We start from the raw sequence: 27,256 nt of genomic DNA, 5'->3' as shown, positions 1-27,256 counted from the left end.
GTAAAATGCTAGAGAATTCTGTAAAGCCCCCTCAGGAAATGCCTTCTCTGAGAACTCTTACGATAAGACCTCGTCAAAACAGTGGGTGTAAGCAACATAAAAGAGAATCTGAGTTTTACCACAAAGGCAGTTGATGATGTCTTTTAAAAGGATTTTCTGTCCTTGGTGCAACTGGATATAGGTGATTATTTTCTGAGAACTTAGCCAAGAAAGCAAAAATATGTTATGTTTGTGTGTGTAGGTGCAAGTTCACATGTGTGTGTGCCCATGCACATACATGTGTGTGCTCATGTACATGTGTGTGTGTGCCCATGCACATGTGTGTGTGCTCATGTACATGTGTGTGTACCTGGAGTCTTGAGGTCATGCTCAGGTCCATATACCTGACTTTTTTTTTCTTCTTCTTTTTTTTTTCAGAGCTGGGGACCTAACCCAGGGTCTTGCGCTTGCCTAGCAAGCGCTCTACCACTGAGCTAAATCCCCAACCCCTATACCTGACTTTTTTGAGGTAGCTTTTGTAGCTTGGCCTTGAACTTGCCAAGCTGGCTGTGCCAGTCCCAGCTCCACCTTCCTGGCTCCCTTACCTGGGCATTGAATGACTGGTGCCTTGCTGACTGGGCATTCTCCCCAGCCACAGTGCCACTGACTTTTAGTGGGTCGATGTTACCCAGCTACCCAGCTTCAGCCTTGAATACAAACTTCTACATTAGCCATAAGGTGGAGCTTTGGGAAAACACAGTGGACACCTCTCCTGTTTGAGTTGTCTGACTGGCAACCCATCAGGGATGCCTAGATCAAGAGGGATTGGGTGCCAGAAACCTGAAGAGACAAGGCCACCATTGTTCTGGGGATGAACTGCCCCGAGAGCCCCTTTCAGGCCCAGTGAGGTCAGCTGTACCATTTGGGCTGACAGAATGGGGAGTTTGGCCAACCTGACAATTACTTTTCCTTCCACAGAGTTTTCTCTTTTCTTCTAAGCCTTCATGTTGAAAAATGGGTGTCAGAGCCGCTTACTGGACTGGAGCTGATGCCTTGTTTTTGTTTCTTGTAGGCAGGGGACAAACATTATCATCCCAGCTGCGCACGATGCAGCAGATGCAACCAGATGTTCACAGAAGGGGAAGAAATGTATCTGCAAGGTAAGACGGACTGAGGAGCAGAGAGGGTCTGTCCTACTTGAGAAAGATGGTCTCACCGTGTTTGTCAGGCTGCGTATTATAGAGGGAGGGGCTTTATTAGCTGAGCAGTTACTAAATCCATCAGGAATGTGCCAGAGCTACCTGACCATTGAGCAGGAATCAGCCAAGCAGTTGACACACTGCAGTGAGGGACTGTTACAGAATGAGCTCACACTGTCGCTTGGAAAGCCTGGCTTCTGATGTGAGGTGAGGGACCAGTGAGGGTCAGCAGTTGCTCCTCCAACTCTTACCGGGAATATATTTGGGGAAACAAAAGATCCAAGCAGAGAGAAAGTATTTTAGAAGTTTCCAGAAGTGTTGCTTTTGTGAGGGCTACTCTACCTTTTCTTCTCTCATGGGCCTTCAAGGAAGGTCTGTCAAAGTCTAAGACTGGATTTTGGATAATGATGTCATGGCCTGGGGTTGGGGATTTAGCTCAGCGGTAGAGCGCTTGCCTAGCAAGCGCAAGGCCCTGGGTTCGATCCCCAGCTCTGAAAAAAAAAAAAAAAAAGAAAAAAAAAAGAGAAAAGAAAATGATGTCATGGCCATCGTTGCACCCATGAAGAGGATGTGGTGAGATGGAGAATGGAGGGGGACCCACCCACATCCCTTCGAGAGGGTTTGTGGTGGCAAATATTTTTTTTTTTTTAGATTTTATTTATTATATATAAGTACACTGTAGCTGTCTTCAGACACACCAGAAGAGGGCATCAGATCTCTTTACAGATGGTTGTGAGCCACCATGTGGTTGCTGGGAATTGAACTCAGGACCTCTGGAAGAGCAGTTGGTGCTCTTAACCGCTGAGCCATCTCTCCAGCCTGTGGCAACTTTTTAAATGAAAAATAACACTCTTGGGCTGGAGAGATGGCTCAGTGGTTCAGAACACCACAACCATCTGTAATGAGATCTGATGCCCTCTTCTGATGTGTGTCTGAAGATGGCTACAGTGTGCTCATATAAATAGAAAGAAGGAAGGAAGGAAGGAAGAAAGGAAGGAAGGAAGGAAGAAAGGAAGGAAGGAAGGAAGGAAGGAAAGAAAGAAAGAAAGAAAGAAAGAAAGAAAGAAAGAGAGAGAGAGAGAAAGAAGAATATTGAGAAATGTCTCCAGGTGAGGCTGCAGTTGGCTCTGGTCCCTTCTAGAACTCCAAAGTGTCTTGGAGCAGCCATAAGCACAGATGCTCCTCCAGTCAGACAGCACCATGACTGTAAGCATCCGGCTATTTATAGCTGGAAGAGTCACTAATTAGACAACGATTTATCAGTACAATTAGCTCAAGCTGCACGAGCCATTGCCGGTTCGGCTTGGTAATTACGGGGTCTTGGTCGCCTCAACGAGTCATCTCTTCACTCTGCCTTACACGCAACGCTGTGTGTGATTTTAATGAGTAGTTTGCTTCCCCAGTTTTGTTTTTGTGCAACAGAGAAGTGTCTCTAGACATTAATGTCAAATGTTAAAATGCAGGCTTGGCTACTGTTGCCTTTAAAAATTCACATGGGTCTAGAAACTGCCAGCCCAGTGCCCTTTCAGGTCCAGCCTGAAAAAAATGCAGTAAACACACCACTGAGTGTGGAAGGGTCCCGGGATGGTACGTCACGGGTGCCACATCTGTGGTCTCTGGAGGCTTCACAGGACACATTTTCCCATGGACTGGTGGCACATTTGCATCAGCAATGAGACGGGTGCCACTTTGCTTTTTTTTTTTTTCCAGAACTCCTGGTTAGTTCTGTGAGCATCTCCATGCACCCAAGCACAGGGCAGCCTGCGTCTGTTAGGGACAGAGAAACACAGGCTGCAGTGTGTTCTGCGTGCTCTCCCTGGGTCCAGATGCTAAACAGAAAAGGGAACCAGCTGTGCACAAACCTCCCAACCTCCCAAGTGAGCAGCGTTCAGACTCCCAGGGCGGCTCTAAGTTCCCTCTGGAGTGGAGCTTATACTGCTACCTGCTGCCCTCTTGGCACCTCTTTGAGAATGAGCTTTGTTTTCCTCAGCATCCGATGCTCTCTGGGTCACCTTCCCAGTGTGCTTGACCTTTGGAGAACACTGCTGATATTGTGTGTGGACTGTGTTCTGTCTGGTACCTCCTGCTTAGTAGAACCTTCCAGAGAATGCTTCTCTTGGCCTACACATGACAAGTTGGTTTTCCATATCCACATTAAGAGATTTCCTGTGCTTTTGTTTTCTTCTTCTTCTCTTCCTTCTCCTTATTCTCTTTTTTTTTTCTTTCTTTTTTTTTTTTTTTTCGTTTTTTCGGAGCTGGGGACCGAACCCAGGGCCTTGCGCTTGCTAGGCAAGCGCTCTACCACTGAGCTAAATCCCCAACCCCCTTCTCCTTATTCTCAATACATTTATTTATTATATGTAAGTACACTGTCGCCGTCTTCAGACACACCAGAAGAGGGCATCAGATCTCACTACAGATGGTTGTGAGCCACCATGTGGTTGCTGGGATTTGAACTCAGGACCTCTGGGAAAGCAGTCAATGCTCTTAACCACTGAGCCATCTCTCTAGCCTGGTTTTCTTCTTTTCTTTCCCCTCCTCCTTCTCTTCCTTGTCAGTGATGTAAAGTTGAAATGATTATTTGATAGAGATTGAAATATTATTCTGGTTCCTTGTCTTTGATAGTATTTTAGCTCAGGAGAAAATATTACTCACGAGTTAATTTGGTGACTTCTGGTATACACAGATTGGGAGATAAAGTTGAAAAGATGCCGTACACAGACCGGTGTTGCTTCTGAGACTCTGAGGTGTTAGTCACTAGTAATCCAGTAATTTCACTAGTTTGAGTCTTTCCAAGTGATCTGTGGCCCTTCATGTCTGAAGAAATCCATATGTGGACACAGGATTTACATATCATCCTTTCCCATGGTCATACATGTTTATGGTTCCTATTATGCACCTATTCATACACAATCATAGGGTAGGCGCTGAAGTTTAAATATAAGAACTTTAAACTTTTTTTTAAAGTATGGTATAGAGTTTGTTTAGGACATGGGAGGGGAGCTGAGGATGCAGTAGAGATAAAGGTAGAGAGAGAGAAGGATGGAGAGAAAGAGAGAGAGGGAGGAGACAGAACATGTGGAGAGAGTAGGGAGGGGAGTGGGGAGAGAAGGGACAGAGAGGGTAAGAGAGTAGGAGAGTGTGAACGACTGTAAGCTTTTTCATTCTTTGATACCTGTGTCATCTATGAAAGCTCTTCACAGCCTGAGAAAGGGAACAGGAAATGCCACTTCAATAATTACTTGACTAGTTTAAACCAAAGGGTTTTGTTTGTGTTAGTTAGTTAGAAAGCTGAAAAATTTATAAACTGAGTTTCATGGTGTTTCCAGATGATTTGATTTGACTTCTCATCCAAGTGTGGGCAACTACAGAAATAGCAGGGTGAATGAAAGCTTCGGTAGGTTTTACACCGGGCCCTGGGCCACAGTTTGACTTGACTTCTCTTTTGTGGTGTTTTGATGTTTACATAAGTAAACTTGGTTTTAATTCTCAAATCAGGCAGAACTGGTAGTAAGGACTCAGGTGTTACTTTTAAAGAACAATGGTATGTTTAAAAAAGAAAAACAATGTAACCCTGTTGAAAGCGGAACATCTCTGGTGTGAGGCTGCTCTCTGCCCGGTTCTGTGGCCCTGTGGACAGCAAGCTCAGAACTGGCCCAGAGGGTAGAGCTGACTTCATGTTCATAGGTCGCATGTGGGACCCTGTGCTGGGATAGAGGGGTCTGAGGCACTGTGGAAAGTCTGCTTAACAGGACTGTGCCTTCTTTCCATTTCAGCAGTCATTGTGTCTTTCCAGGTTCTACCGTGTGGCATCCCGACTGTAAGCAATCCACCAAGACAGAGGAGAAGCTTCGGGTAAGAAAGCAGTCAGAGCGGGATACTCTGGAGGTCGCTGCTGTGTAGTTACTAGTTCCTGGACTTTGGGGAAGCACTTTTCTTGGGTTTTTTATTTTCCTTATAGAAAACCGGAGGCCAAAAGCCAAATGAGTGACTAAGGGTTCCCCTCCCACTGTAAATGTGTTGTGATTGTCCTTAGCACTGTCTTGGACTCTGATGGCCTTATCTTGGCAGTCAGTGTCTTAGGAAAGTATCCAAAAGTCATACAGCTAGGGGAAAATGATTCATCACGTAGCCATGGTAACCCTCTTGGTGTAAACCATCACACACCATTTTGCCCCAGACTCTATCGATTGCTCAGCCCTGGTTTGTTTTGCTCATTTCTGAAATTCAGGTTCAAAAGAGCAGCCTCTAGCTCCAAAAGGTACAAGTCAGTCAGGCGGACAGCCTTAGGGTAAGAATATTGCTGGCATTAGCTATATGATTGGTCGGTCCTCAGAGCTGTCCTAGCGGGTGGCGTTCTACTTCCAGATGTAAAACCCAGACTCTAACCTGGACCCTGGCCTTGATCCAGATGCTCACCCAGGCTGACTTTTTCACACAGCGATGATCAGGTCCAATCCCAGTCCCTCTGTTTAGTGTCCCAGGGGAAGGAAACTAGAGTCTGACTTTAATCTTCTTGCTGTCCCAAGGAGAGAATAGTCTAGATTTATTTTTGAGCCAGACTCAAGACTCATGAGTCCCCTTGGCCTACCCTTACTAGGCATCCATCAAAGGAACAGTTGGTGGATTCTCAGGTCCCTTCGCTGACCCCTCTGGAACTGTCAGCCCATATGGCGTGCGCATGAGAGCCTTTACTTTTTAGTTTATTGTTAGGGACAAACTTTAAGTAGAGGGAAGAGAAAACCTTCTCAGAATAATTGAAGGCCTGGGGGATGCAGAGAGAAGTGTCTGCTGATATTGGAACAATGGTTTTCCCTGTTCCTGGTACGGCTCCAATTCACAGGCACATATAGCTGATAGCTAATGGCTCCGAGGTCCGTTCATCCACCAGGCAGGCTGGGCTTGGAACTTGGAGGGAGCAGGGGTATTCAGGCAACAGGCTACCTTCCCAGAGTGTTAGAGCTGGTGCCTACAGGACACTTTGTTCTAGGCTTGTAAAACTGCAGCCTCGCTTTGACTCCTGCCCAAAAACCACCCAAGGAGCCCACCATCCCACCTCTACAGGGTGGCTATTGTTTTCTAAAGAATCCCTTTTTTTTTTAACTTCATCCCTGATGAAGTCTTTGTGAGGAATGTTAATGAGGCCAAACTGAACAACGGAATGGGGAATGGGCGTATTTTCTCTGCAAGGATAGATGGAGTTTGCAGATCTTCTCCCTGAAGTGACTACAAAATAATAAACAAAACAAAACAAAACAAAAAACCCAAAAACTCTTGAAGACATCTCCCTAGAACTCTCTAGAGAAGCTTGTGGGGAAAAAAAAAAAAAAAAAAAAAAAAAAAACGAGTAAAATATTTCACTGGCTCTGGCCGAGAGGAATTTTCTTCCTTTGTTTTGACCCCTCCAGTAAGGTTTCCAGAAAACTTCCAGAGCTTTTCTCTGTGATCCCTGGGTGGCAGGTTGGTTCTAGGCCACCATCATCTACAGGAAGGGGCGGGCCTCACCTGAGGGAAGTGGTTCTGACCCAGAGTTGGGGTCTAGGCTGACACTGGTGAGGCTTAGTGGGGAGTGTGCTCTCGACAGAAGAATTAATCTCAGGGTGTGTCTACGCACACATCTTGAGCCAAGATTTCCTGGCTCTTTTTACCACATAGAGCAGTTTCCATAGCGAAATGAAAATGTTTGAAGGCTCTGAGCAGCGCCAGAGTGAGCCACGTTCCTGATATTTAAGAACTCACAGGGCGTTTGTAGCAACAGTTCTTAGGGTCCCTCCTGGGGCATCTTGCCCTTGTACCATAAGCACGGCAGTGTCAAAACAACTGCAAAGGACCCAGGGACCGGGTCAGAATTTAGATAAATATACTCTGATCGGAAGACCAGTTGATATGCATGGAATACGGGCCCCAAATCGACTCCTGGAGCAGCGCACGTGTCTGTCAGTCACTATTTACTGTCCGCTTTCCTTCAGTCTTTTTATGTGTCCTTCATAGTATTTATGAGTAAGGCTATTTTAAAATTCATTCTTCCTTTCTCTCGTGTTTCATGACAGCCACCAAACATTCCACGTTCTTCATCCGATTTTTTTTACCCCAAAAGTCTGATTCGTCGCACAGGAAGGTCCCCAGCTCTACAGGTTGGCGCTGTGTGGGGCCAGGGCTCCGAGCGGCTGTCCTAGGCCCAGGCTTCAATTGCTTCCCTCCACCCCACCCCCACCCCAGGCTGCTTTTGTCCTCTAACTTTCTCAGCTCCTGTAGAAGGTAGCCGGCTTTCCTCACCCCTGAGCGCTCCTCACACGCCCACTTGGTTGGTTTCTTTTCTCTGGTAGATGTTTGCCTTCTGAGCAATGGCTGAGCTGACGTTTTCATTAAAGCTAGCGCACGGGAAGCTGCCGTTTGGTCTTGTGTCCCCCACATTTGTTCACTGAACAAATACTTTCCACACACTCAATATAGTTCTGGGCGGGAAGCTGTGTATCCGGCTTTGTCGTGTTTGAAAAGACACACAGTAAAATAGTCTTGAAACTCAACCCAGGACATGGGTCTTACCGATTGTGTTCTTGAGAATGTCAGATAAAGGCAGAATTCCCTAGGGGCAGTTCCAGGATAGAATCAACCTGTAAATATGAGGAAAGATAAGATTGAAACACGAAGATTGCTGGGCGGCTGGGTGAGCACGTAGAAGCTGGGAGCTGAAACAGCGGAGCCTGAAGTGAGGTGGAAGGAAGAGAAGGGAAAGCCAGCCATGTCCTGCAGAATTTCCAAAGAATTCCTCTGAGAGCTGGTCTCATAAGATCTCACTGGAGGGCGCTGACAAGCCTCCCCTCCAACACACCTAGGCAACTTCCCGGTTGGTGAGACAGGAACAGTTGCCATGACGTGAGCTTATTAGCCAAGTTCTTTGCACTGTGCTCAAGTGGACAGTGGCAGAGAAAACAAGGCTACCATAGTGCTAACTGCTGCCTGGGACAGGAGCAGGGGAGACTCTGAGTGCCTGTGAAATCGCATTTTCAGAAGCGCCTCCCATGGGTCCAGATGAAACACTTTCCAGATCTCTGCTGCAAGCCAGCACTGTTTGATCTCTGTGCCCTCACCTCCATCTGGAGCCTTCTAGACCCTCACTAAGGGTGACAATCTCTACTAAACCAAAATGTTCTTGTTTCCTGACAGAAGTAAAGAAGCTGAAGGCGGGAAGAACCCTTTAGGGCACAGCCCCCGAGGTTGTGTCTGTGAGGACAGCAGGCCACAGGCTATGAAGCCTGTGAAGAGGAAGGGACTGCAGACTTGGGCTCTCTAACTCCAGGCCTCAGGCCCCGCCCCATGGTGCCTGCCTGGTCACCAGCTTGGTTAGCATAGGATCTTCATTCTATTTTTAAGGTTCAGCCCTGGTGTAAAGCTCCAAGAGAAAACAGAAGGGAAGTTTCCTGAAACCACAGGAATAGCTGAAGGTTGTCCCTACTGCCTACGGGCCTGCTTAGAGCAAGGGCCTCCACTCGGCGGCAAGCTTCCTTTTCAATCCTAGCACATTCTTAACTAGTACTATCCTAGCACATTCTTAACTAGTACTATCCGCCTCCCCCATTGAGGCTTTAATCGACTGATGCATTTTTCCTGGATTGAGGAAAAGCAGTGTTTCAAATATGGATTTTTTTTTACTTGTTTCTAATTTGGGGGGGGGCGGGGTACTCTGTCCCCTTCAGTTTAAGAAATCTGGAGCGGAGAGATGGGGCTGGGGACCTGTTTTTAATAACATCTCCTCCCCTCTTGGCCTTGCTCAAAAGGGACATCTGATTCCCATTATTCAGCCGTTAAAAAAAAAAAAAACCCAATGAAGTCAACATTAGCTTCACTCAGAAACTTGTAAACAGCTTAGGGACCCGGAAGGCAGAGGAAGCACGATGTTTGTCAGGGTCAGTGGTGACAAGAGGTGAGGCTTGCTCACCAGAGCCTTTCAAAAGCCTGGGAGCTGCCAAGTGCTACAGCCACTCAGAGCCTTTAAGTCCTCTTACCTCCGATGCAGCCCTCTGCACCGGGTCAGTGAGGCAGCTGTGGGTGTTAGGTGCATCTGCCCCTTCCCTCAGGGGATAGTCAGGACTCCACACCCCAGAGATAAGCCCTGGTTTCTGTTGGAGAACAGTCGGTGAAAGTCGATTTTAAAATTTACATTTAGAGGTCACTCCTCCCATCCTCTGAATTACAGGTGAAAGTTAAAAGCGAAGCCACACCTAAAACACATTCCGATCGATTACTTGGAGGAATTGGTCCCATGGGAACAGCAGAGACCTTTGGGTGTCAGTCAAATGTTGAACATTGCTGATACCCGGAGCACACAGCACTCTCATGGCCAAGGGTGTAATAACACCCTTGGGTCGCCTGACAGTTTATCAATTATTTTTTTAAGATTTATTTATTTAATGTATATGAGGACACTGCAGCTGTCTTCAGACACACCAGAAGAGGGCATCGGATCCCATTACAGATGGTTGTGAGCCACCATGTGGTTGCCGGGAATTGAACTCAGGACCTCTGGAAGAGCAGCAGTCAGAGCTCTTAGCCTCTGAGCCATCTCTCAACACCACCCCACCCCCCACCCCCCGCCGCCCACTTGCATTCATTGTAAAGAAGGCTTTTCTGCCGCTGTTCATTGAAGGCAACGTCATGAATTGACCAACCTACCAAATGGGCACGAGGCTGTTTTCCTTCTGGAACCCACTCATCCACCTGCTGTGTCTGTCGTAAAGGCCTTGCAAATTTATGACAGATCATACAGGTCCCTGATGTGTATTTTCCTAAGGAGGTGGCTGTTCAAGGCTCTCTCTCTGTCTTCCTGTCTCTGTCTCTGTCTCTCTCTCTGTCTGTCTGTCTGTCTGTCTGTCTGTCTGTCTCTCTCTCTCTCTCTCTCTGTGTGTGTGTGTGTGTGTGTGTGTGTGTGTGTGTGTGTGTGTGTGTAGAACAAGGAAGCCATGCGGCTTGCTGTCTCATTAATGTCACTACAGTATCCCCTGCCTTGTTGCTGGTGTTTGGTCAGCAGACAGTCCCACAGAGACAGCCAGACCCTCAACCTTAGCAAAGATGGACGGTCTCCCTGAAACTGTCTCTGGTCAGGAGATGTGTTCTTCATTCATCTTCCCCAAGCACAAACGGTTTTCCCTGAAGGCGTCCATCCCACCTCTTCCTTATATGTAGCGCGTACAGATTCTAAAAGGATTCCTTCTTCTGCAGCATCTGTCGCCGCCCTGTCTGGTGAACTCCAACCAAAACCCCAGGCAGGTACTGTCAGCACCAGCAGCGCTTATGTAAAGTGGCCACCTTCCGCCAGTAGCCCTTGTAGGTGCTCCTAAGGTCTTTGATCTGGTTCCCCATCACCCTGTAGTTTCTCTCCCCTTCTTAGAGCATGGCTTTAGATGGAGGAGCCTTTTGCTTCCCTGTGACTGCCGAAGGGGGGTTGGGGGTGGGGCAGCAAAGGGCTTTCCCGCCCTCTCCTAAGGGAAGTAAGTGGCGATGTCATTTCTCCACTTACAAAGCCAGAGTTCTAAGTCAGCGCTTAATGCTTTAAATACAGAGTGCACCATGAATTGGGACGGAAACCCCAAAACTTCTTTCTCGTAATCCTTCTTAGGATGCTGTAGCTCCCCCTACTGTCACACAGATAGACAAGGGACCAACTGATGGGTAGTTAGAAAGAAGACTTTTAAAAGGCTTACCCAGAACAAAACCAGATAGCCTGTGATTTACACTGTTTTGCTCTCCTGGTCGTTGAAGTGAAGTTTTGGTGTCCTAGGGAGGTCTCTCTCCATTTAAAAGACAAAACCACAGCCCCTTTCTGAAACCAAAATGAGTGTGGGAAACCATGCTGTGGGAATCAGGGCAAAGCAAAGGTCCTTCCTGAAAGGCTGACTGAGGACAGTTCTGTGTCACCTTGGTCCCTGAGAAGGAAGCCTCCTTCCTCCTGCTGTCAAGATTAAACTATTTGCCCAATCTTCTTGGGAAAAACACTTCCAAGAGACCACAGCCCTAGATGGTCCTTCATCAACCGACCTGGAGCTCTCATACCCACCCCACCTTAGTCTCAGCCTAAGATGGCGTCCAAAAAGTCAGCTCTGTTTTTCTGGCTCTGCTTGTAAGTTGTTGGTTTTGTGCTGTGTGGAGACAAAGTGTCGTTTAAAAAAAAAAAAAACAACAAAGTAAACAAACGCGTTTGTGTTCAGCAGCTGTTACACCCAGCTGTTTCCTTTTCTGAGTAAAGGAGGGAAGTGGGCCGTTCTTTGGGGTAGTATTTGAAGTCACCTCCATGTGTATTATATTTGTATAATATGGACAAGAGAATGATTTTTTTTCCATCTAAATGTTTGGAAGGCAAACTAGAAACAAAAACTGCTGACCAATGAGATAGTGAACCCAGTTCATGGCAGGGCACCCAGGGGACGTTGGGCATCTGAGTTTGAAGTGAGTGCTGTAGGTAAATTAATTGCTTCTAAACATACAAAATGTGGGGCATCTGCAGGAGTTGGTCGCCATTCAGCGAGGGACACTGGAGGTTGATAAAGAGGAGCTTTTGAAGCAACAGCGCTCAGGAAACAAAGGCTTCCAGGTTGAAGTGAATTTTGATTTGGGTGGCATTGTGCTGCACACTGGAGAAGCTGGGCCATCAGTCAGGCACAGTCTTAGTCACAGCGCCGAACCTTGTATCCATTAGGCAAAAAATAGCTGGAAAAATAGGAAGAGGTTTTTTTTTATTTTGTTTTTGTTTTAATAATAAGATGATGAGTTGTAAAATCCTAGACGTTTCTAACTGAATGTAAATTTCTGGGCGCTGAGGCAGAAGGACTTTTGAAAGGAAAAGTATCAGCTAAGGATTCCCAAGACCAAGTTCTCAGCACAAAGGTGATTTGCTTGCCCCTGAGGGACAAAGGGCAGGAAATAAAAGACAAAGACAGGAGATAGAAGAATAGGGAGAGGGGGCAGGGATGTTTGTCCTGAAGGGACAAAGGACTGCCTCTGAGGAGACCAGCTTGGCCTACAGGCCAGGGCAGTTTATAAAGGTTAAGCGGGACACCCCATGTTAGGATGGGACGTTTAATTTTGATTGGGTGTGTTAATTAGGGCAGCCTAAGGGAGCTTTTGCTGGACTTCAGAACTTTGACAGCTTCAAAAGGAGGAAGTGGTCAGTAAGGGAATGCAGACCTTGGATGGCTTCAGGAATGTAATCTAATGGTTTTTAGCATGGCAGAGGGGATAAAGGCCAAGGGCAAGGCCTACCGGAGCCACGTCTGTGAGCTGGCCAGAGGCCCTACAAGGATTACACATTCAAGGCCAGCCTTCTCAAAATATAAGATAGAAGAGGGTTCGGTAGCAGCCTAGTGTGCATGAGCTGTTACTTCAATTCCAAGACCAATAAAATAAAATAAAATAATAAAATTATAAAAAGGTTCTTTTTTTAAAAGATGTATTTATTTATTATGTATAAGTACAGAGTAGCTGTCTTCAGACACACCAGCAGAGGGCATCAGATCCCATTAAGATGGTTGTGAGCCACCATGTGGTTGCTGGGATTTGAACTCAGGACCTCTGGAAGAGCAGTCAGTGCTCTTAACCACTGAGCCATCTCTCCAGCCCAATAAAAAGGTTCTTAACATTTAGGATAAAAATTCCAAAGATGATTGTTCAGCTTTTAAAAATAATTTTACCTTCATAAAGGAGAATATGCTCATCTCCGTGGGCTGAACCAATCTATGATGGCAAAAACCAGTGTTGTTAAGCCCTGAGCAGAGTCCAAGGAACAGCAAACCCAGAACCATGTGGCAGACAGGACATGGTGTTAAATGCTGTGGGTGAACCACGGGTAGAAATCACTGTGTATGAAGGAACTGGAGTTCCCTACACAGGAGGAGAAGGACACTGACAACTCCAGCAGGAAATCACCCATAGCTGTGATAGATCTTCTGACAAGCTGTGACCAGCTGACTCTAAGTTCTGTAGCTAAAGCCACTTACAGACAGTCTGTTCTATGCATCTCCCAGTGAGGAGAACATTCTCAGTAGGTAACTCCGCCCCTTACAATCTGAGTCTAGGTGCAATGTCTGGAAAATCTTGACCACTTACAGATGCCAGGCTAAGAACCCGGACTGTAACCTCCTCCCCATTCAGCTAGAGACTTCGTTGGGAGTTCTGCCTTCTCAGTTCATCTAGGTAGAAAAGTTGAACGTTTTTAAAAAGAAACTCGTGTCACCAGGATTTAAAAAAATAGCGACTTGATTCCAGAAGCAGACTTTAACCCTGACATGTTGCATGTAGCTGGATTTTGTCCAGAGTAGATAGTGAACTCCAGACCAATGAAGAGAGCCTGTCTCAAAGGAGGTTGACAGCATTCCTGAAGACGATGCCTGAGGTTGTCCTCTGACCTTCATATGTACATCACATGTATACGGGCACATCACTCCACACACACACACACACACACACATATACACCCACAAACACATTGCATGTGCGTTAATCCCCCACACACATACACACACCAGACATGAGCGAACACATTTGCATGTGCATTACCCCCACATACATACACACATATACACACACATGTGCATTACCCCCCCACACACATAGGTACACATACATGTGCATTACCCCACACACACACATGCATGTGAATACATTTGCATGTGCATTATCCCCCCCACATATACACACACATGTGTATTACCTCCCCACATACACACATGCATGTGAACACATTTGCATGTGAACACATTTGCATGCATATTACCCTCCTCTCCCTGCCCCATTCCCAGTCTCTTCCAGGGGCTCATCACCCCCAGTACCACAGGGCCTCTGTGGTTAGACTTAACCCATGTAGTGAACCTAGTATTTACTTACAATTAAATGATAGCTCATTCTTTCCTCCAAGTATTTACACCTCTGCGTGCTCTTTCTCTAATAAAGGAGGATCCAGGGCAATGTTAACAAGGGAGGGAGACACAAGGTAAGGAAATCAGCAGCGTCCTCATCAGGAATTTATTCATGAAGGAAAAGTTAGGGTTGATTATGAGAGACAACAGCAAGGGGAGCGTTCCGTGGATTGAGGAAGAAGTGGGCGGGGACTCTGAGGGGTTGGGTTCAAGTTAAGGTTGGCGGAAGAAAATGAACCAATCAGGGAAAGTTGGTGGGAAGAGCGGGGGGTCAGGCGGTGGAGCAGCCAGGATGAAAGGCTTGAGGCAGGGACACGAGGCTTGCTCTTGAGGTGGCAGGTGATAAAGGGGGAGGAAGAAGAAGATGGGGGACCTGACACTGAGGCCTCAGCAGCTGTGATTTCACACTAAATTGGCCACCGAGTAAAAGCAGCACAGTGACAAGGAACCAGGTTCCTCCAAGGTTTCTCTTCTGAAATAACCCCACAGTGACAAGAGAACGTGAGGAGGGCAGAGGCGAGCAGGAAGCCCGTGAGAGGCAAGGGAAGCCCAGGGTGTGCTCTGCTAAGGTTCTGAAGACCAGAGCTTGTGACTGGAGCTGGGCCGCTGGGTCGACCATGGAGCTGGGCTGAAACGCACAGCTTCAAGACATGCTCCAAGTTCAAGGCCAAGGTTCTATAAGGGACAGGAAGAGGAAGGGCCACGAAAGCTACCACGACACTGGTTTTCAGGCCCATTCCTTCAAGCATGTACCTGTTGTCAACCTAGACCACACTCCTGAGCCTCTCCTTTCTTAGCTGGTTTTCCTTGAAGGTGGGGTACCCAGGCTGCTCTGGATTCCGAGGAGCATCCTCAGAAGTCTGACAGGCCACTCGCTGTTCGTTTTGCAGCCCACCAGGACCTCCTCTGAAAGCATCTATTCTAGACCAGGTTCCAGCATCCCTGGCTCTCCAGGTCATACCATCTATGTAAGTATCGCTTCCAGAAGGGACACTCGGGGAGGCAGGCCAGTTTGTGGGTTGGAACGGTCAGGTAGAGAGTCCAAAAAAGGAAGCAGATCCTCAGGGATCTCTGATCCTGTTAGAAGATCCCAAAGGTTGCAGTCATATGATTTAGGGCTTAAAAGATTGTTACACCTAATGCGAGTAACAGATATTGGGGGGGCATGGTAATTGCCCATTTTATAACACTGCTGGTGTCACTGGATTCTGCCACAGAGATATTTACATATTTGGTTTATTCAATATGCAGTGCTTATATTTAGCCGTCTGGAAGGATTTATTGACCATCTATTTAAGGATTTATTGACCATCTATTTGAGGGTTTTTTCCCCCTCTCTTTATTAAGAAACTATTCAGAAGGTTGACACATTTCTCTATTCACTAAATTCTACACACACCCTTTCCTAAGCCTTTGATGATTTTTCGTTTTTAACCGTGATTAATAGAGAGGTGCCGATGGGCAGCTTCCTAAAGGGCTTGCTATCACTCGGCAAGGCGCTCGGTCTGTCTTAGGAATCCCATTCTAAACAAGGCATAAACGGCACTGAGGATAATTTCTCAACAAAACGAAATAGAGGATTGACGCTTCCCTCCGTTTAACTCTGCTAGGCAAAAGTAGACAACGAAATCCTGGATTACAAGGACTTAGCGGCCATCCCCAAGGTCAAGGCGATCTATGACATTGAGCGTCCTGATCTCATTACCTACGAGCCTTTCTACACCTCAGGCTATGAGGACAAGCAGGATCGACAGAGCCTCGGAGAGGTAATGGATCCCTAGGGTCTGCAATCAACATGGCCGTCCATGCCCCTTTTCACTCACCTGTGTGAGAACCACTGTTCAGGACTAAGCTAAGTCAGACTTTGCTGACCCTCTAGAGAGCTTTGAGGCATTCAGAACCTACCCCATGACCTTCTACTCGAGGGTACAGGGAGGTAGGAGATTAGTCAATCGCATGTTAGAACAGCAGAAAAGGATGAGTTAGGTGAGGGACTGTAGCCCTGCTGGGATGGGACCTGAGGTTGTGTGTTGAGGGAGGGGTGGGGCGTGAAGGGAAAGAGGTCATAGGGTATCTTGGCCTTGAGGTAACCTGGAAGCAAATTTCTAGGGATCGTGAGATGTAAGACCTCACCCTTAAATTTGAGTAGCTTCAGTTTCCGACATCTTAATGGAGGATGAATATTGGGGGAAGGCAACACGGATGAGCAGGTAGCTAAGGTTTCCTTGAATCGGTGACTAGGGTTCTACTGAATCTGTCACCACAGCTGTCATGTGACAATCACCTTGATCCCGGTGTCCTCCTGAGGAGAGTAATGGCAGACAGCTCCTTAGAGATGTTTATATGGAAACTGAGGAGCAACAGGGCGGGGCAGACGTGCACACGCTCTGTGTGTCAGTGACTGGCCACTGCTGTGGCCTTTCTAAGGCTCACTACAGCTCGGCCAGCAGGCCTGCCCTTCTGCTGGGCCGGAGCCTCCCAGCCTAGAGGGCTCTCTCCCTTATGCACTCCTAGGTTAGAGATTCCTTACTGCCACCTCTAACCCTGCCAGCCCCCACCTCAACCATACCCCATTTCCCTTGGCCCCTTCCATTTATTCTAACTCCCCCTTACTTGTTTGTTTGTTTGGTCTGTTGATTGGTTTGTGTCCTAGAACTGGCTTTGTAGACTAGTCTGGCCTTGAGCTCACAGAGATTTGCCTGCCCAGATTAAAGGTGTGTGCCACCACACCCAGCCCCTTTATTTAGTTTTATTGTTATTACAGCTTGAACCCTGGAGGCTTGGACAGTCAGACTCACACTTTCCCACCGCATGGCAGTCAGGCCCTTGTCCTGTTTTAGTCTTTATTTAAGTTAGAATCCTCCATAGCTTGTTGGACTCCATTTGGAGAGATATTACCAAGTAGTGGACTGAACTGGGCCCTCCAGCCAAGGTTAGAGCAGACCACACTCTGTAGCATCTCACAGTACCTAGATTTGCATGAGATGAACCAAACACTTAAGGTTTGTGGCCATGCTACCATTTGGGACCCAGTGGGAGCCTGGAAAATCCTGTCTCAACACCGCTCCCCTAAAAGGCATTAAAATGTGGTGACTGGCTTTGATTTGTCCCCAGTTATGCTCACTAGTATTTATTGTTTTATAATAATTTTGTGCATTTATAATTATTCCTCTTCTTTGCTTGTCCCTTATCTGGGTTTTATTCTGGAGTGCAGCCTGCATTAAGGTCCCCAGTCTGAGAAGGCACTTGCGGTTTCCCATAGCGCCACCTGGTGGTCTATGTACTGTACTGCATCTACAGACAATTGATTGGCCTGGACTGTCATCAGATTTCAGAATTTCAGAGGTCAGGGGTCAGAGAAACTTTCTAAACAAATTACATAAAGACTGGCCTTCGAGTCAGTTATCAGGCTTTTTTTTTTTTTTTTCTTTTTTTCGGAGCTGGGGACCGAACCCAGGGCCTTGCGCTTGCTAGGCAAGCGCTCTACCACTGAGCTAAATCCCCAACCCCAAGGCTTTTTTTTTTTTAAGTTTAAGACATGTATGTATGCAAAAAGGAAATGTTGGGTTTTGTTTTTTTTGTGTGGTTTTAAGGGTACGTGTGTGCTGTGTGTACCCACGCATGCCTCTCTTGGGTGGGGTGTGTGTCTGTCTGTCTCTGTGTTCTTATTGTGTGTTAGTATTTTCTTTTGTTTTGTGTTCACCCAATAGCTCCCTCTGGAGCAGCAAAATATCAAGCAGAGGTTTGGCTTGGAGACGAAGTTTAGATCATTTCAAATCTGACTGTGCCTCTGACTACTAACTCAGGAAAGTAACCTGTCGGGTTTCCATAAGCAGTGAGATCATTAGGTTAGACCAGTTCTTGACATCTGACAAAAGTGCTAACGTCCTGCCAGTTCTCACAAGCCACTGTTACGTGACAACCTAGCGTGTGGCCCATGGCTTTCTTTGTGCATAGAGGATGGATGCCCTTTTGGGACGGAAATCCGATACATTAATAAGCTTCCTTTGGATGCATGGATCTTGCCACTGAATAAAGGCTATGAGCTCCTCTGTTCCTCTTCCATCGGTTATGACATTTACTTTGTAGAACCGTGTGTTATTTGAAAGACACAGAAGGCATGGGAAGGTAGCTCTGTCAGCAAAGTGCTGGCCACAAAACATGAGGACTAAATTTGATACCCAGAACCCACATCAAAAGCCCAGTTTGACAGCATGTGCCTGTCATGTTGGTGCTGGGAAGTGGAGAGAGGAGGATTCCTGGGGTCTGCTCTCCACCAAGTGTGAACCAGTGAGCTGCAGGTCCATCGAGAGCTCTCTCAAAATATAAAGCAATTGAAAAGGGCATTTGACATTGACCTCTGACCTACTCACACACATGCATGCATATACACACGTGCATTCATATACACACATGCATGCATGTACACACACGTATAGACACAAGTTGCACACATATATTCATTCATACCCAAAGAGTAAACTTAAAATTGATGTAATTGTTAGCATATTTAGAAGGTATGTGAGTGGGCAGATCAAGCTGACCATTGGCAAGATCATGCCTAGCTTCTTCTGTAGGAAGGCCATCCTTACCCATCAAAGCTTTGAGCCCTAGTGATAGGCTGTAGCTCCTGAGGATCCTAAGGAAGCCTGGTGAGTAAGGTAGCCCGTCAGCTCCTAATAATAACGTGGGAGAGGAACAAATCCTAAAAGTAAGAGGTGCTTCACCCCACACCTTGCTCAGGCCAAGTCCTCTGAAATTCTGTTTATAGTTCTAGTAAAAGGCCTTTTGGATTCAATTGTAAACATTTCACCCATTTGAAAACTAGTCCTTGAGTCTCCTCCCTTGCCACTGGGAACTAGACAGAGTCAAACAGGAGCCAGTCAGCAAAGAAGCAGACAGGCAGTGAAATGTTAGGGAAGTTAGTGCAGTGAAGGAAAGTGTGAATGGGAGCTCGTGGGAGGTATAAAGGAAAGTGTGAATGGGGGTCACAGGAGGTGTGAAGGAAAGTGTGAACAGGGATCACAGGAGGTGTGAAGGAAAGTGAACAGAGGGGGTCACAGGAGGTGTGAAGGAAAGTGAACAGAGGGGGTCACAGGAGGTGTGAAGGAAAGTGTGAACAGAGGGGGGGGTCACAGGAGGTGTGAAGAAAAGTGTGAACAGAGGGGGGTCACAGGAGGTGTGAAGTAAAGTGTGAACAGAGGGATCACAGGAGGTGTGAAGTAAAGTGTGAACAGAGGGGGGTCACAGGAGGTGTGAAGTAAAGTGTGAACAGAGGGGGGTCACATGAGGTGTGAAGTAAAGTGTGAACAGAGGGGGGTCACATGAGGTGTGAAGTAAAGTGTGAACAGAGGGGGGTCACAGGAGGTGTGAAGTAAAGTGTGAACAGAGGGATCACAGGAGGTGTGAAGTAAAGTGTGAACAGAGGGGGGTCACAGGAGGTGTGAAGTAAAGTGTGAACAGAGGGGGGTCACAGGAGATGTGAAGTAAAGTGTGAACAGAGGGGGGTCACAGGAGGTGTGAAGTAAAGTGTGAACAGAGGGATCACAGGAGGTGTGAAGTAAAGTGTGAACAGAGGGGGGTCACAGGAGGTGTGAAGTAAAGTGTGAACAGAGGGGGGTCACAGGAGGTGTGAAGGAAAGTGTGAACAGAGGGTCACAGGAAGTTATTGTGATGGGACTTGATGGGAGGTGACTTGTGTGTTTACAATGATGCTTTTACCATTCTCAAAGCTGGCAGGGAGTTAACCAATGCTCTGACTTAAAATTCTTTTCTTCCAGTCTCCAAGGACTTTGTCTCCAACTCCATCTGCAGAAGTAAGTATTGTTTGGCCAGATTCCTGGGTGGATTGGGAGTGGCTTGGACCTTGTCTGTACTTGAAAGGCATATAGGTACTAAAGGACAGAAACACTGATTATGATGGTTACAGGATTACATTATACACCAGCCAGGACCATATGCCAGCAGCACACAGAGAGGACAAGAGAGTAAAAGTGACCTGCTCTTGAGCTGAAGCCATTGTCCAATGTGGGTCTCTGGGCCCCTGTGTGTCTGCACTTCTGTGATACACACTCTAACATAATCCGAATGACTGGAGGCTGGTATAGCATAATCTGAGCTAAAGCATCTCATAGGTAGCCACCTCTTCTGGGCTGACCTTTTTTCTCTTTTAAACGGCATCTTAGGAGCCCAGCTGGCCTGAGCTCACTCTGGGGCAGAGGAGAAACTTGAACTTCTGAGCGTCCTGCCTCCATCTCCTGAACACGGAGTACAGGCATGCACCATGCTTCTTTTATGCAGTGCTAGGAGATCAAGCCCAGGGCTTCGTGCATGCAAACACTACCAGCTGAACTACATAGCAGCCTTGCTGGATACTTTTTATCAAACTGATTACAGTGCGGGTTCTCTGTAATCTGAGATGGAAAGTCTGTGGCACTTTTGTTTCTGACAGAGTGCTGTAAACAATGTATAGGGCAACCATCCATCCACTCCGGAAATTTTCATAGCCTTTCCATTTGCATTTCACCAGCTTCCAAGTGGATGCTGTGCTCCAAGAGGTTTGGTGGTTACTTTGTTGCAGGCAATTGCGACTGACCTCTGTCAGATCCCCCTGTCGCTTGCCGTCAAGCTCCCAGAGCCTTGCTTTCTAGGTTTTCACTGAAGCCACTGTTCACCTGTCCCTTCATATTCTTACAGTGCTGTGCCAGGCAAAATCCTTGTAGCACAGCAAATCCCTGAGTGGAAGCCACTGTTTGAACTCTCCAGGTTGTTTCTTTGTTTTTAACTATTTTCAGTCATATCTCTGCACAGACAGGTATCTTTTGTGCCTGCTGCCTAGTGCACCCTTTTCTGAGTTTGGACCTAGGTAGCATCCCAACAGCACTATTACATTAGATGAAAGCAATAGTCTCCAGTTTCTTCATTATTCTCCAATTCATCGAGGGTGTAATACAAAGGTTCGCCCCCATGACATCACGAAGGTGCTTACAATTATTTCCTTGGGCTGCTCCACAGGCTGAGAGGTAGTTGACTATCTCAGGAAAACACCAACTTGTTCTTCAGGCACATCAAGTTTATATAAAGAAGAGGCTTTAACACCACGAGGCCTTGGCACTGAACTTAGTGTCAGGGCTCTGGTTCAGGAGCAAGTGCTGTATGTACCTGCTGCGTGTCAGCGGATGGGTCCACGACTTCCTGGGGTCCTTGCTTCACCAGCAAACACGGAGGGGTCTGTAGTATCTTGGGATCTACTGTTCTCACTGTTTGCAGATCTGTTTGGGGCACTTTTTTGGTGTCTGTGATAAAACACTCCAGAGAAGCAGTGGAGTGAAGAAAGGGAGTGCCAGGGGGAGGGAAAGCCTATTTTGACTGGCAGTCCTTCAAGGTGGGAAAGGCGTGGCTAAGGAGCTGGAGGCTAAGCAGCAGGAGGCTAAGCAGCAGGAGGCTAAGCAGCAGGAGGCAGCTGGTCGTCCCAGTGAGGAACAGAGATGAAATTCTGGTGCTCAGCTCCCTGTCTCACAGCTGTTCAGTCAAGGATCCCTGCCCCAGAAACAGTGCCGCCACATTCGGGGTGGACCTTTCCTTCTTCCTCGAAAGTGTTAATCTCCCTAGGAACAGCCTCACAGACTGCTTTCCATGGTGATTGTAGATCTGTTTAGTTGATGGTGAAGACAAACCATTATGGATCTGATGTGGACACACAGTAGAGCCTCAGATCACAGCGTCAGTGTGACTATGGGAACTGTCCTTCTAGCACTGTTGGCACTTACAGATTTCACACCTTAAATTTTAATAACTGCAGTGACTGTTGACTGTGAACACCCATGCACGTGAATGTTTACTGAACGCTGAGCAAAGACACTTATAATGGTGATTCCCCGGCTACCACTGCGGCCTGGGTTTTACTTAGAAACGTCCAGGAATCGTGGGAAGATGTGTCGGACTCACGCTTTCTCAAACCTTTCCGCAGGGTTTTCAGGATGGCCGGGATCGGATGATCCACAGGTCCACCAGTCAGGGCTCCATCAACTCCCCTGTGTACAGCCGACACAGTTACACTCCAACCACGTCACGCTCGCCCCAGCACTTCCACCGACCTGGTAAGGATCGCTCTTCCCTGGATCTGTTCCTCATGATAAATATGTATCTGTGTGATTTTCTTTTCACTCCATTGGCAGCATATTAAAAAACAAAACAAAACAAAACCTGGCCATCAAATATTCCTAGCCCTCTGGAAGAACAAAAATGAAAGCTGGTGTCAGTTTTTATTTTGTATTATGTCTTTGAAAGTCAGTTATTTTATTATTGTGTTCGCTGTGAGCTATTAAATTTCATTTTGACGTTGACCTGCTGAGAACAAAGGCTGTTTTTAAAGAACTGGATGAAAATCTCATTCCCCTGAAACTTAAAGATCTCTGAAAGAAAATATGTTTTTTTTAAACTTTTTAAAATTTTTTTAAATTTTATCGGCATCATCTGAAGTCCAATGTTAGCCATTGACTGGAAAGTTTAAAACCCTCACCTAGGTTTGCAGTGTTACACCAAGTGCATGCGTGGTTAAGCCCCTTCTAGAGCAAGGCCTGAGGGTCCCACTGGGTGACTTTGAGACCACTTAGAGTCCCAAGAGTTGAAATCAACCTTGGAATGGAGTGGCTATCCTATGGTAGCAGGTGTGAAGTCTCTGATCTTTAGAGGTCTCGGTCCCTCAGGCTGTAAGTGGAGCTCTTGTGTGTGGGCCCGAATGGAAGTCCCAGCACAGATCAGAGTCCCCTGAGAAACAAGAGTCGTGGAGAGGCATCCAAAAGAACTTGCGATTCTCTACATCTAGAAGGACTCCGTTTTAAGTTTCTGGCTGCCAGTCAAGCATACGTATGCAAACTCTAGCTTATAAATAAACCATTCAAGACTTAAAACCAATAGTTATGATCAGAGTAAAGAAAGGTTGCCGTTTTCTCAAGGTCATAGAGGATTGAAAACTACTGGATCCTTCATTGATCGACGGGTTTCTCTGGACAAGGCTGAGGTGTGACTTAGGGTATAGGGTTTACCTACCATGTGTGAGGCCCTGGGGTCAATTCTCAGTGCCACACCCACCCACAAATAGACTTAAACATATTTTTAGCATTTATCAAATTATATTAAATGAATATTTTGAGGATATTCTTTTTCAGGATGTAACTATAGTCATTTTATTTGTATCCAGCCGTGAGTTTTAATTTAATCTTTTGGTAATTTGAAATCACTCTGGTACTGCTCTACATGTGACCTATACTGAGACCACTAAATCCTTCCCTGACATTGTCAGAGTGGCACGTGGCCTCTCTGCCACGGTTGTTCCTTTAAAAGCCTTGTCCGTAGTGGGCAGGAGAAAGCTTTGTCGCCTCTGTCATGGCTTTTGTGCTACAGCCCCCAGAACATTCTCCACCTCCTCTTCCAATATAGCACACATGTGCAAGACACCAAGCGCTTAGCAGTAAGACATTTTTGATGCCTCAAAGTTAACCCAATCACGTATTTGTGATGTCTGTGTAACCAAGTATCCACCCTGTAAATTCTGGGTGCTGGGTGGTGTTTTAATTCCCAGAGTCTGGGTTGAGTTGTGATGGACCCTTCTCCCTCTGAGCTACTGGACTCCTCCCCACCACTGCCAGCATCTTATGTAACTGCCTGCTCTGCTTAACACAACTGAGATTTCCTTATGCATAAGAAACGGGAAATAGAACGCAGTATTCAGTGGGATCAGCCTGCAACTGAAAAACACCACCTTTGCATTTAAGTATGCTTCTTCAGGTTTCTTGAAATGACTGTCCGCTGTTTGCACTCATTTCCAAGAGGTGATCCGTTGGTTGACTACACTTTAAAAGCAGCTGTTGAGTCTCCATGCTGTGCTCGGTCCTGGGGCTGTGTGGTCAACATCGCTGTGCCAGTGTCCCGGACAGCGCGTTCAACAAGCCATTTATTCCCCGAGATTGAGTCTGTGTCCACATGGAGCTGTCTGCTGGTTCTGCCCTTAGCCCAGCCCCTTCCACAGGTCCATTCCTAACCCTCTTGCCTTGCTCCTTTTTCAGATTCCTGATTAACCCTCCTTACGTCCTCCCACCTCGGGCACCTGCCCTGCTCCCATGTTAATTTCTCTCTTCTTTTCTGTTTCCACCTCGCCCTGCCCTGGTTGGTTGGTTCCCCGCCGCACAGAGCTCTTGTCTCCTGGTGTGCACAGGTGGTCCCCCCTGCGCACCAGCAGCTTCAGCTCCACCCACAGCGACACCCGCCCCAATCCCCCCTTCCGACACCACTTCCTCCCCCATGTCAAAGGTAAGGAGGCGGGGCCTCGCAGGCGGCGATTGCCTGGCCTGTGTAGTGGAGATTTATTAGCTCCCCCGGCAAGGCTAATAAGGTGTATCTCCGAGAGTGAGAGCCACTGAGCTTCCCACCCGTCAGCATGCCTGCCCGCCCGTGCCCTCTCTGCCCCCAGCCGCAGCCTTAGAACTGGCATGGCATCTCGCACTCCGAGAGATGCACCGTTTCCAAGAGCCCTGTCCGAAGCGATGGGGTGTGTACTTAGGAACGAAGACCCAGCTCCTACCGATTAGAAAGATATATATTAGTATTTTGTCTTTGTATGCGTCAGTGGCAAAATATAATATATATATATATGGGTGTTCTCTTGGGTTTCATTTGTGATATGTTTCTGCAAAACACAGCAGTATGAAGTAATACTGAAAAGTTGTCTTCATAGTGATAAACCATTGAATGACACAAATATGTGTGGACAGTGTAGCCTGTTTACCACCCTCCTCCTCCTCTTCTTCCTCTTCCTCCTCTTTCTCTTTCTCTGCCTCTTCCTCCTCCTTTCTCTCCTCTCTCTCTCTCTCTCTCTCTCTCTCTCTCTCTCCCCCTCCCCCCTCTTTTCCTGAGGCGAGTGACTCTGATTTAATCATGTGATGACTAAAGAGGCTCTGCCTCCTGCCTCTTGTGCACCTCTCCTCTCTCCTCCCGTGTGGCCCCTGCCTGTTTGCTTCTTTGTTGCATATGCAGTTTCAGTAGCTTCTTTGTTGCATATGCAGCTTCAGTAGCCACCTGTGCCCTGGGCTGTCCACCTGCAGGAACTGAGAGCCCATGGCAGGCTGTGAAAGGCCATTCAAGTGAAGAGTCCCCAGAGAGTTGCTAACTTGCTGTGGTCATCTTGATTTGAACCACATGAGCCAACAGAAACAGCAGGAGGAGGTAGAGGCAAGCACAGAAATGGCCGTCAAGGGTTCTGTGTCCCCAGTTCACAGCCTGCACATCTGACTCTGCTGAGTGGATGGAATACTTCTCTAACTCCTGAACACTGTCGTCAGCCTACCCAGACTTTCGCCTTTAGATTACTTGGACTCCTGAATGGGTGACTCCTGAAGTGTAGACGCACTAGGAATTCAGTGTGCAGTTATCTCTGGCTCAGTGATTAAGCCCACTTTCTGCTCCTGCAGAGGACCTGAGTTGAGTACCCAGCACCCACATGGCAGCTCACAATCAATTGGGGGGGGGTCTCTAGTGCCCTCTACTGGTCTCTCTGGGTACTGCATGCACATGGTGCACATACATTTGTGTAGACAAACCATCCTGCACATAACAATAAGTTGCTTTTTTTTTTCCCTAAGGAAGATGATATGACTGAAGATATCATTTACCATTAGCAGAACTTTTGGGGTAGGCACAGCACTTTCCAGAAGTCTTGACTGGCTCTTTAAAATCATTATTGAGGGGGGAGTTTTTATATCCGAGAACCTTTTTTTTTTTTTTTGGATTTTTATATAACCATAAAGAAATTACTGAGGAAAAAACTTCGCTGTGTATTTTAATGAGCGCCTCATATGTCAGTTTTTGACCAAATCAAGGTAAACATTTCTCATTTTGACCCACTAAAGTAGTGAAAACCGCTTTGTCTGATTATGATGTACTTGGCCTTTCAGAAAGGTAATTTTTGTTGAATAAGCCCTTTAAAATCACACAGCTTATGTCCAAATAGCACAATACCTTGAAGACTATCAGTGGCCCTCCGTGGGTCTGGGACACTCACATCTTGGATTTAAATATTGTCTCTGCCACATGCTAGCTATGTGACCTTGAACTGACCCTTATCCCTTAGAACGCTGTCTCACTTATAAATCATAGGGACAGGGGCTCTCTCCTGGGCTGTTAGGTGTATGGGGTAAGGTGTCCTACAGTCAGTGTGCAGTCATCAGCATGGTGCTCAGGTCTGTATCTCAGGCTTGATTCGGACTCCCTATGTGGAAGCCAGTGACCCTGAACCCCTGACCCTCCTGCCGTTCTCCTAGGTGTGAGGGTATAAGGCTGTGTGCCCATGCTCAGTTCATGTGGTGCTGAGTATCAAACCAGGACTTATGTGCACATTTACAGATTGAGCCACAGCTCTAGACCTTAGAGCTTTTTTTAAATTGAAATCATCCCACGTATTTGTCAGAGCATTCCTGTGATACAGGCCTAGTCAGGAGAGCTAGGAGCAGGGTTCCTGATGTGATAACTGCATAAAGGCTCACAGCGAGGAAAAGGCGGAACCTGGACTAGACTGCAGGCCTTCCGTGTCCAGAGGGATTTTCCAGATGAGGCATGCTCACTTTGGGATGAATCTGCATGCACTCTAAATGTGAAAGCAAAATTTTAGCCAGAAGATTGCATTCTCGTTGAGGCTGACATAAAGACTTTTTCAGTCATTTAAATGATAAAATTACAAAGATTTTGGCTCTCCAGCAGAAACATCAAATAGTTACAAAAAATTGTATTAGTTCTGTGAGTTTTGGCGTCAAAAATGCAAAATGAGTTCTTTCTGTTTGAGCCTGAATTTGACATTTCAAATGTAGTCAGACAATCCTGGGTTTAAATCATAGAGGGGAGCAGGTCAAGAGGAATTAGTATGACCTTGACGTTATACCTAAAAACATTTACTGTTCTCTTTCACCATTTACTAGATATATGCTTGTATTTAATTTATGTGGAGTCGTTTTTATACTTCAGACCTGAAATGTAACAGATACAACTGAGGACCTTCCTGTTCAAGGCTTTCAATGTCTAAGGTAGTGAGTGGCTACATCCAGATTCTCCCAGGAATTACTTCTCAGGTTTTTTAAAAAAACTTTATTTATTTTATGATTATGAGTATACCATAGTTGT

The 27,256-nt window shown here is 46.7% G+C and overlaps 1 protein-coding gene across 52 annotated transcripts in view; it reads left to right on the top strand.

The window, feature by feature from the left end:
- Positions 1-27,256, top strand: part of Ablim1 (actin-binding LIM protein 1) — a 296,678-nt gene that overhangs the window by 244,999 nt on the left and 24,423 nt on the right. For 25 of the 52 annotated variants that reach the window (XR_015621691.1, XR_015621685.1, XR_015621690.1 and 22 more), the window contains 6 exon segments: positions 1,052-1,139; positions 4,975-5,033; positions 14,977-15,054; positions 15,697-15,852; positions 19,867-19,902; positions 22,056-22,185. Coding sequence is in view for 44 of the 52 variants with exons in the window: in XM_087552282.1 (XP_087408408.1) it covers positions 1,052-1,139; positions 4,975-5,033; positions 14,977-15,054; positions 15,697-15,852; positions 19,867-19,902; positions 22,056-22,185 (547 nt within the window). In the remaining 8 variants the exon portion in view is untranslated. 52 annotated transcript variants of the gene reach the window in all.

Source organism: Rattus norvegicus, chromosome 1 (genome assembly GCF_021556685.1).
Source record: "Rattus norvegicus strain SHRSP/BbbUtx chromosome 1, alternate assembly SHRSP_T2T, whole genome shotgun sequence".
NCBI lineage: Eukaryota > Metazoa > Chordata > Mammalia > Rodentia > Muridae > Rattus > Rattus norvegicus.
Note: the sequence above shows the minus strand (reverse complement) of the source record. Positions and strands in the feature narration are given on the sequence as shown.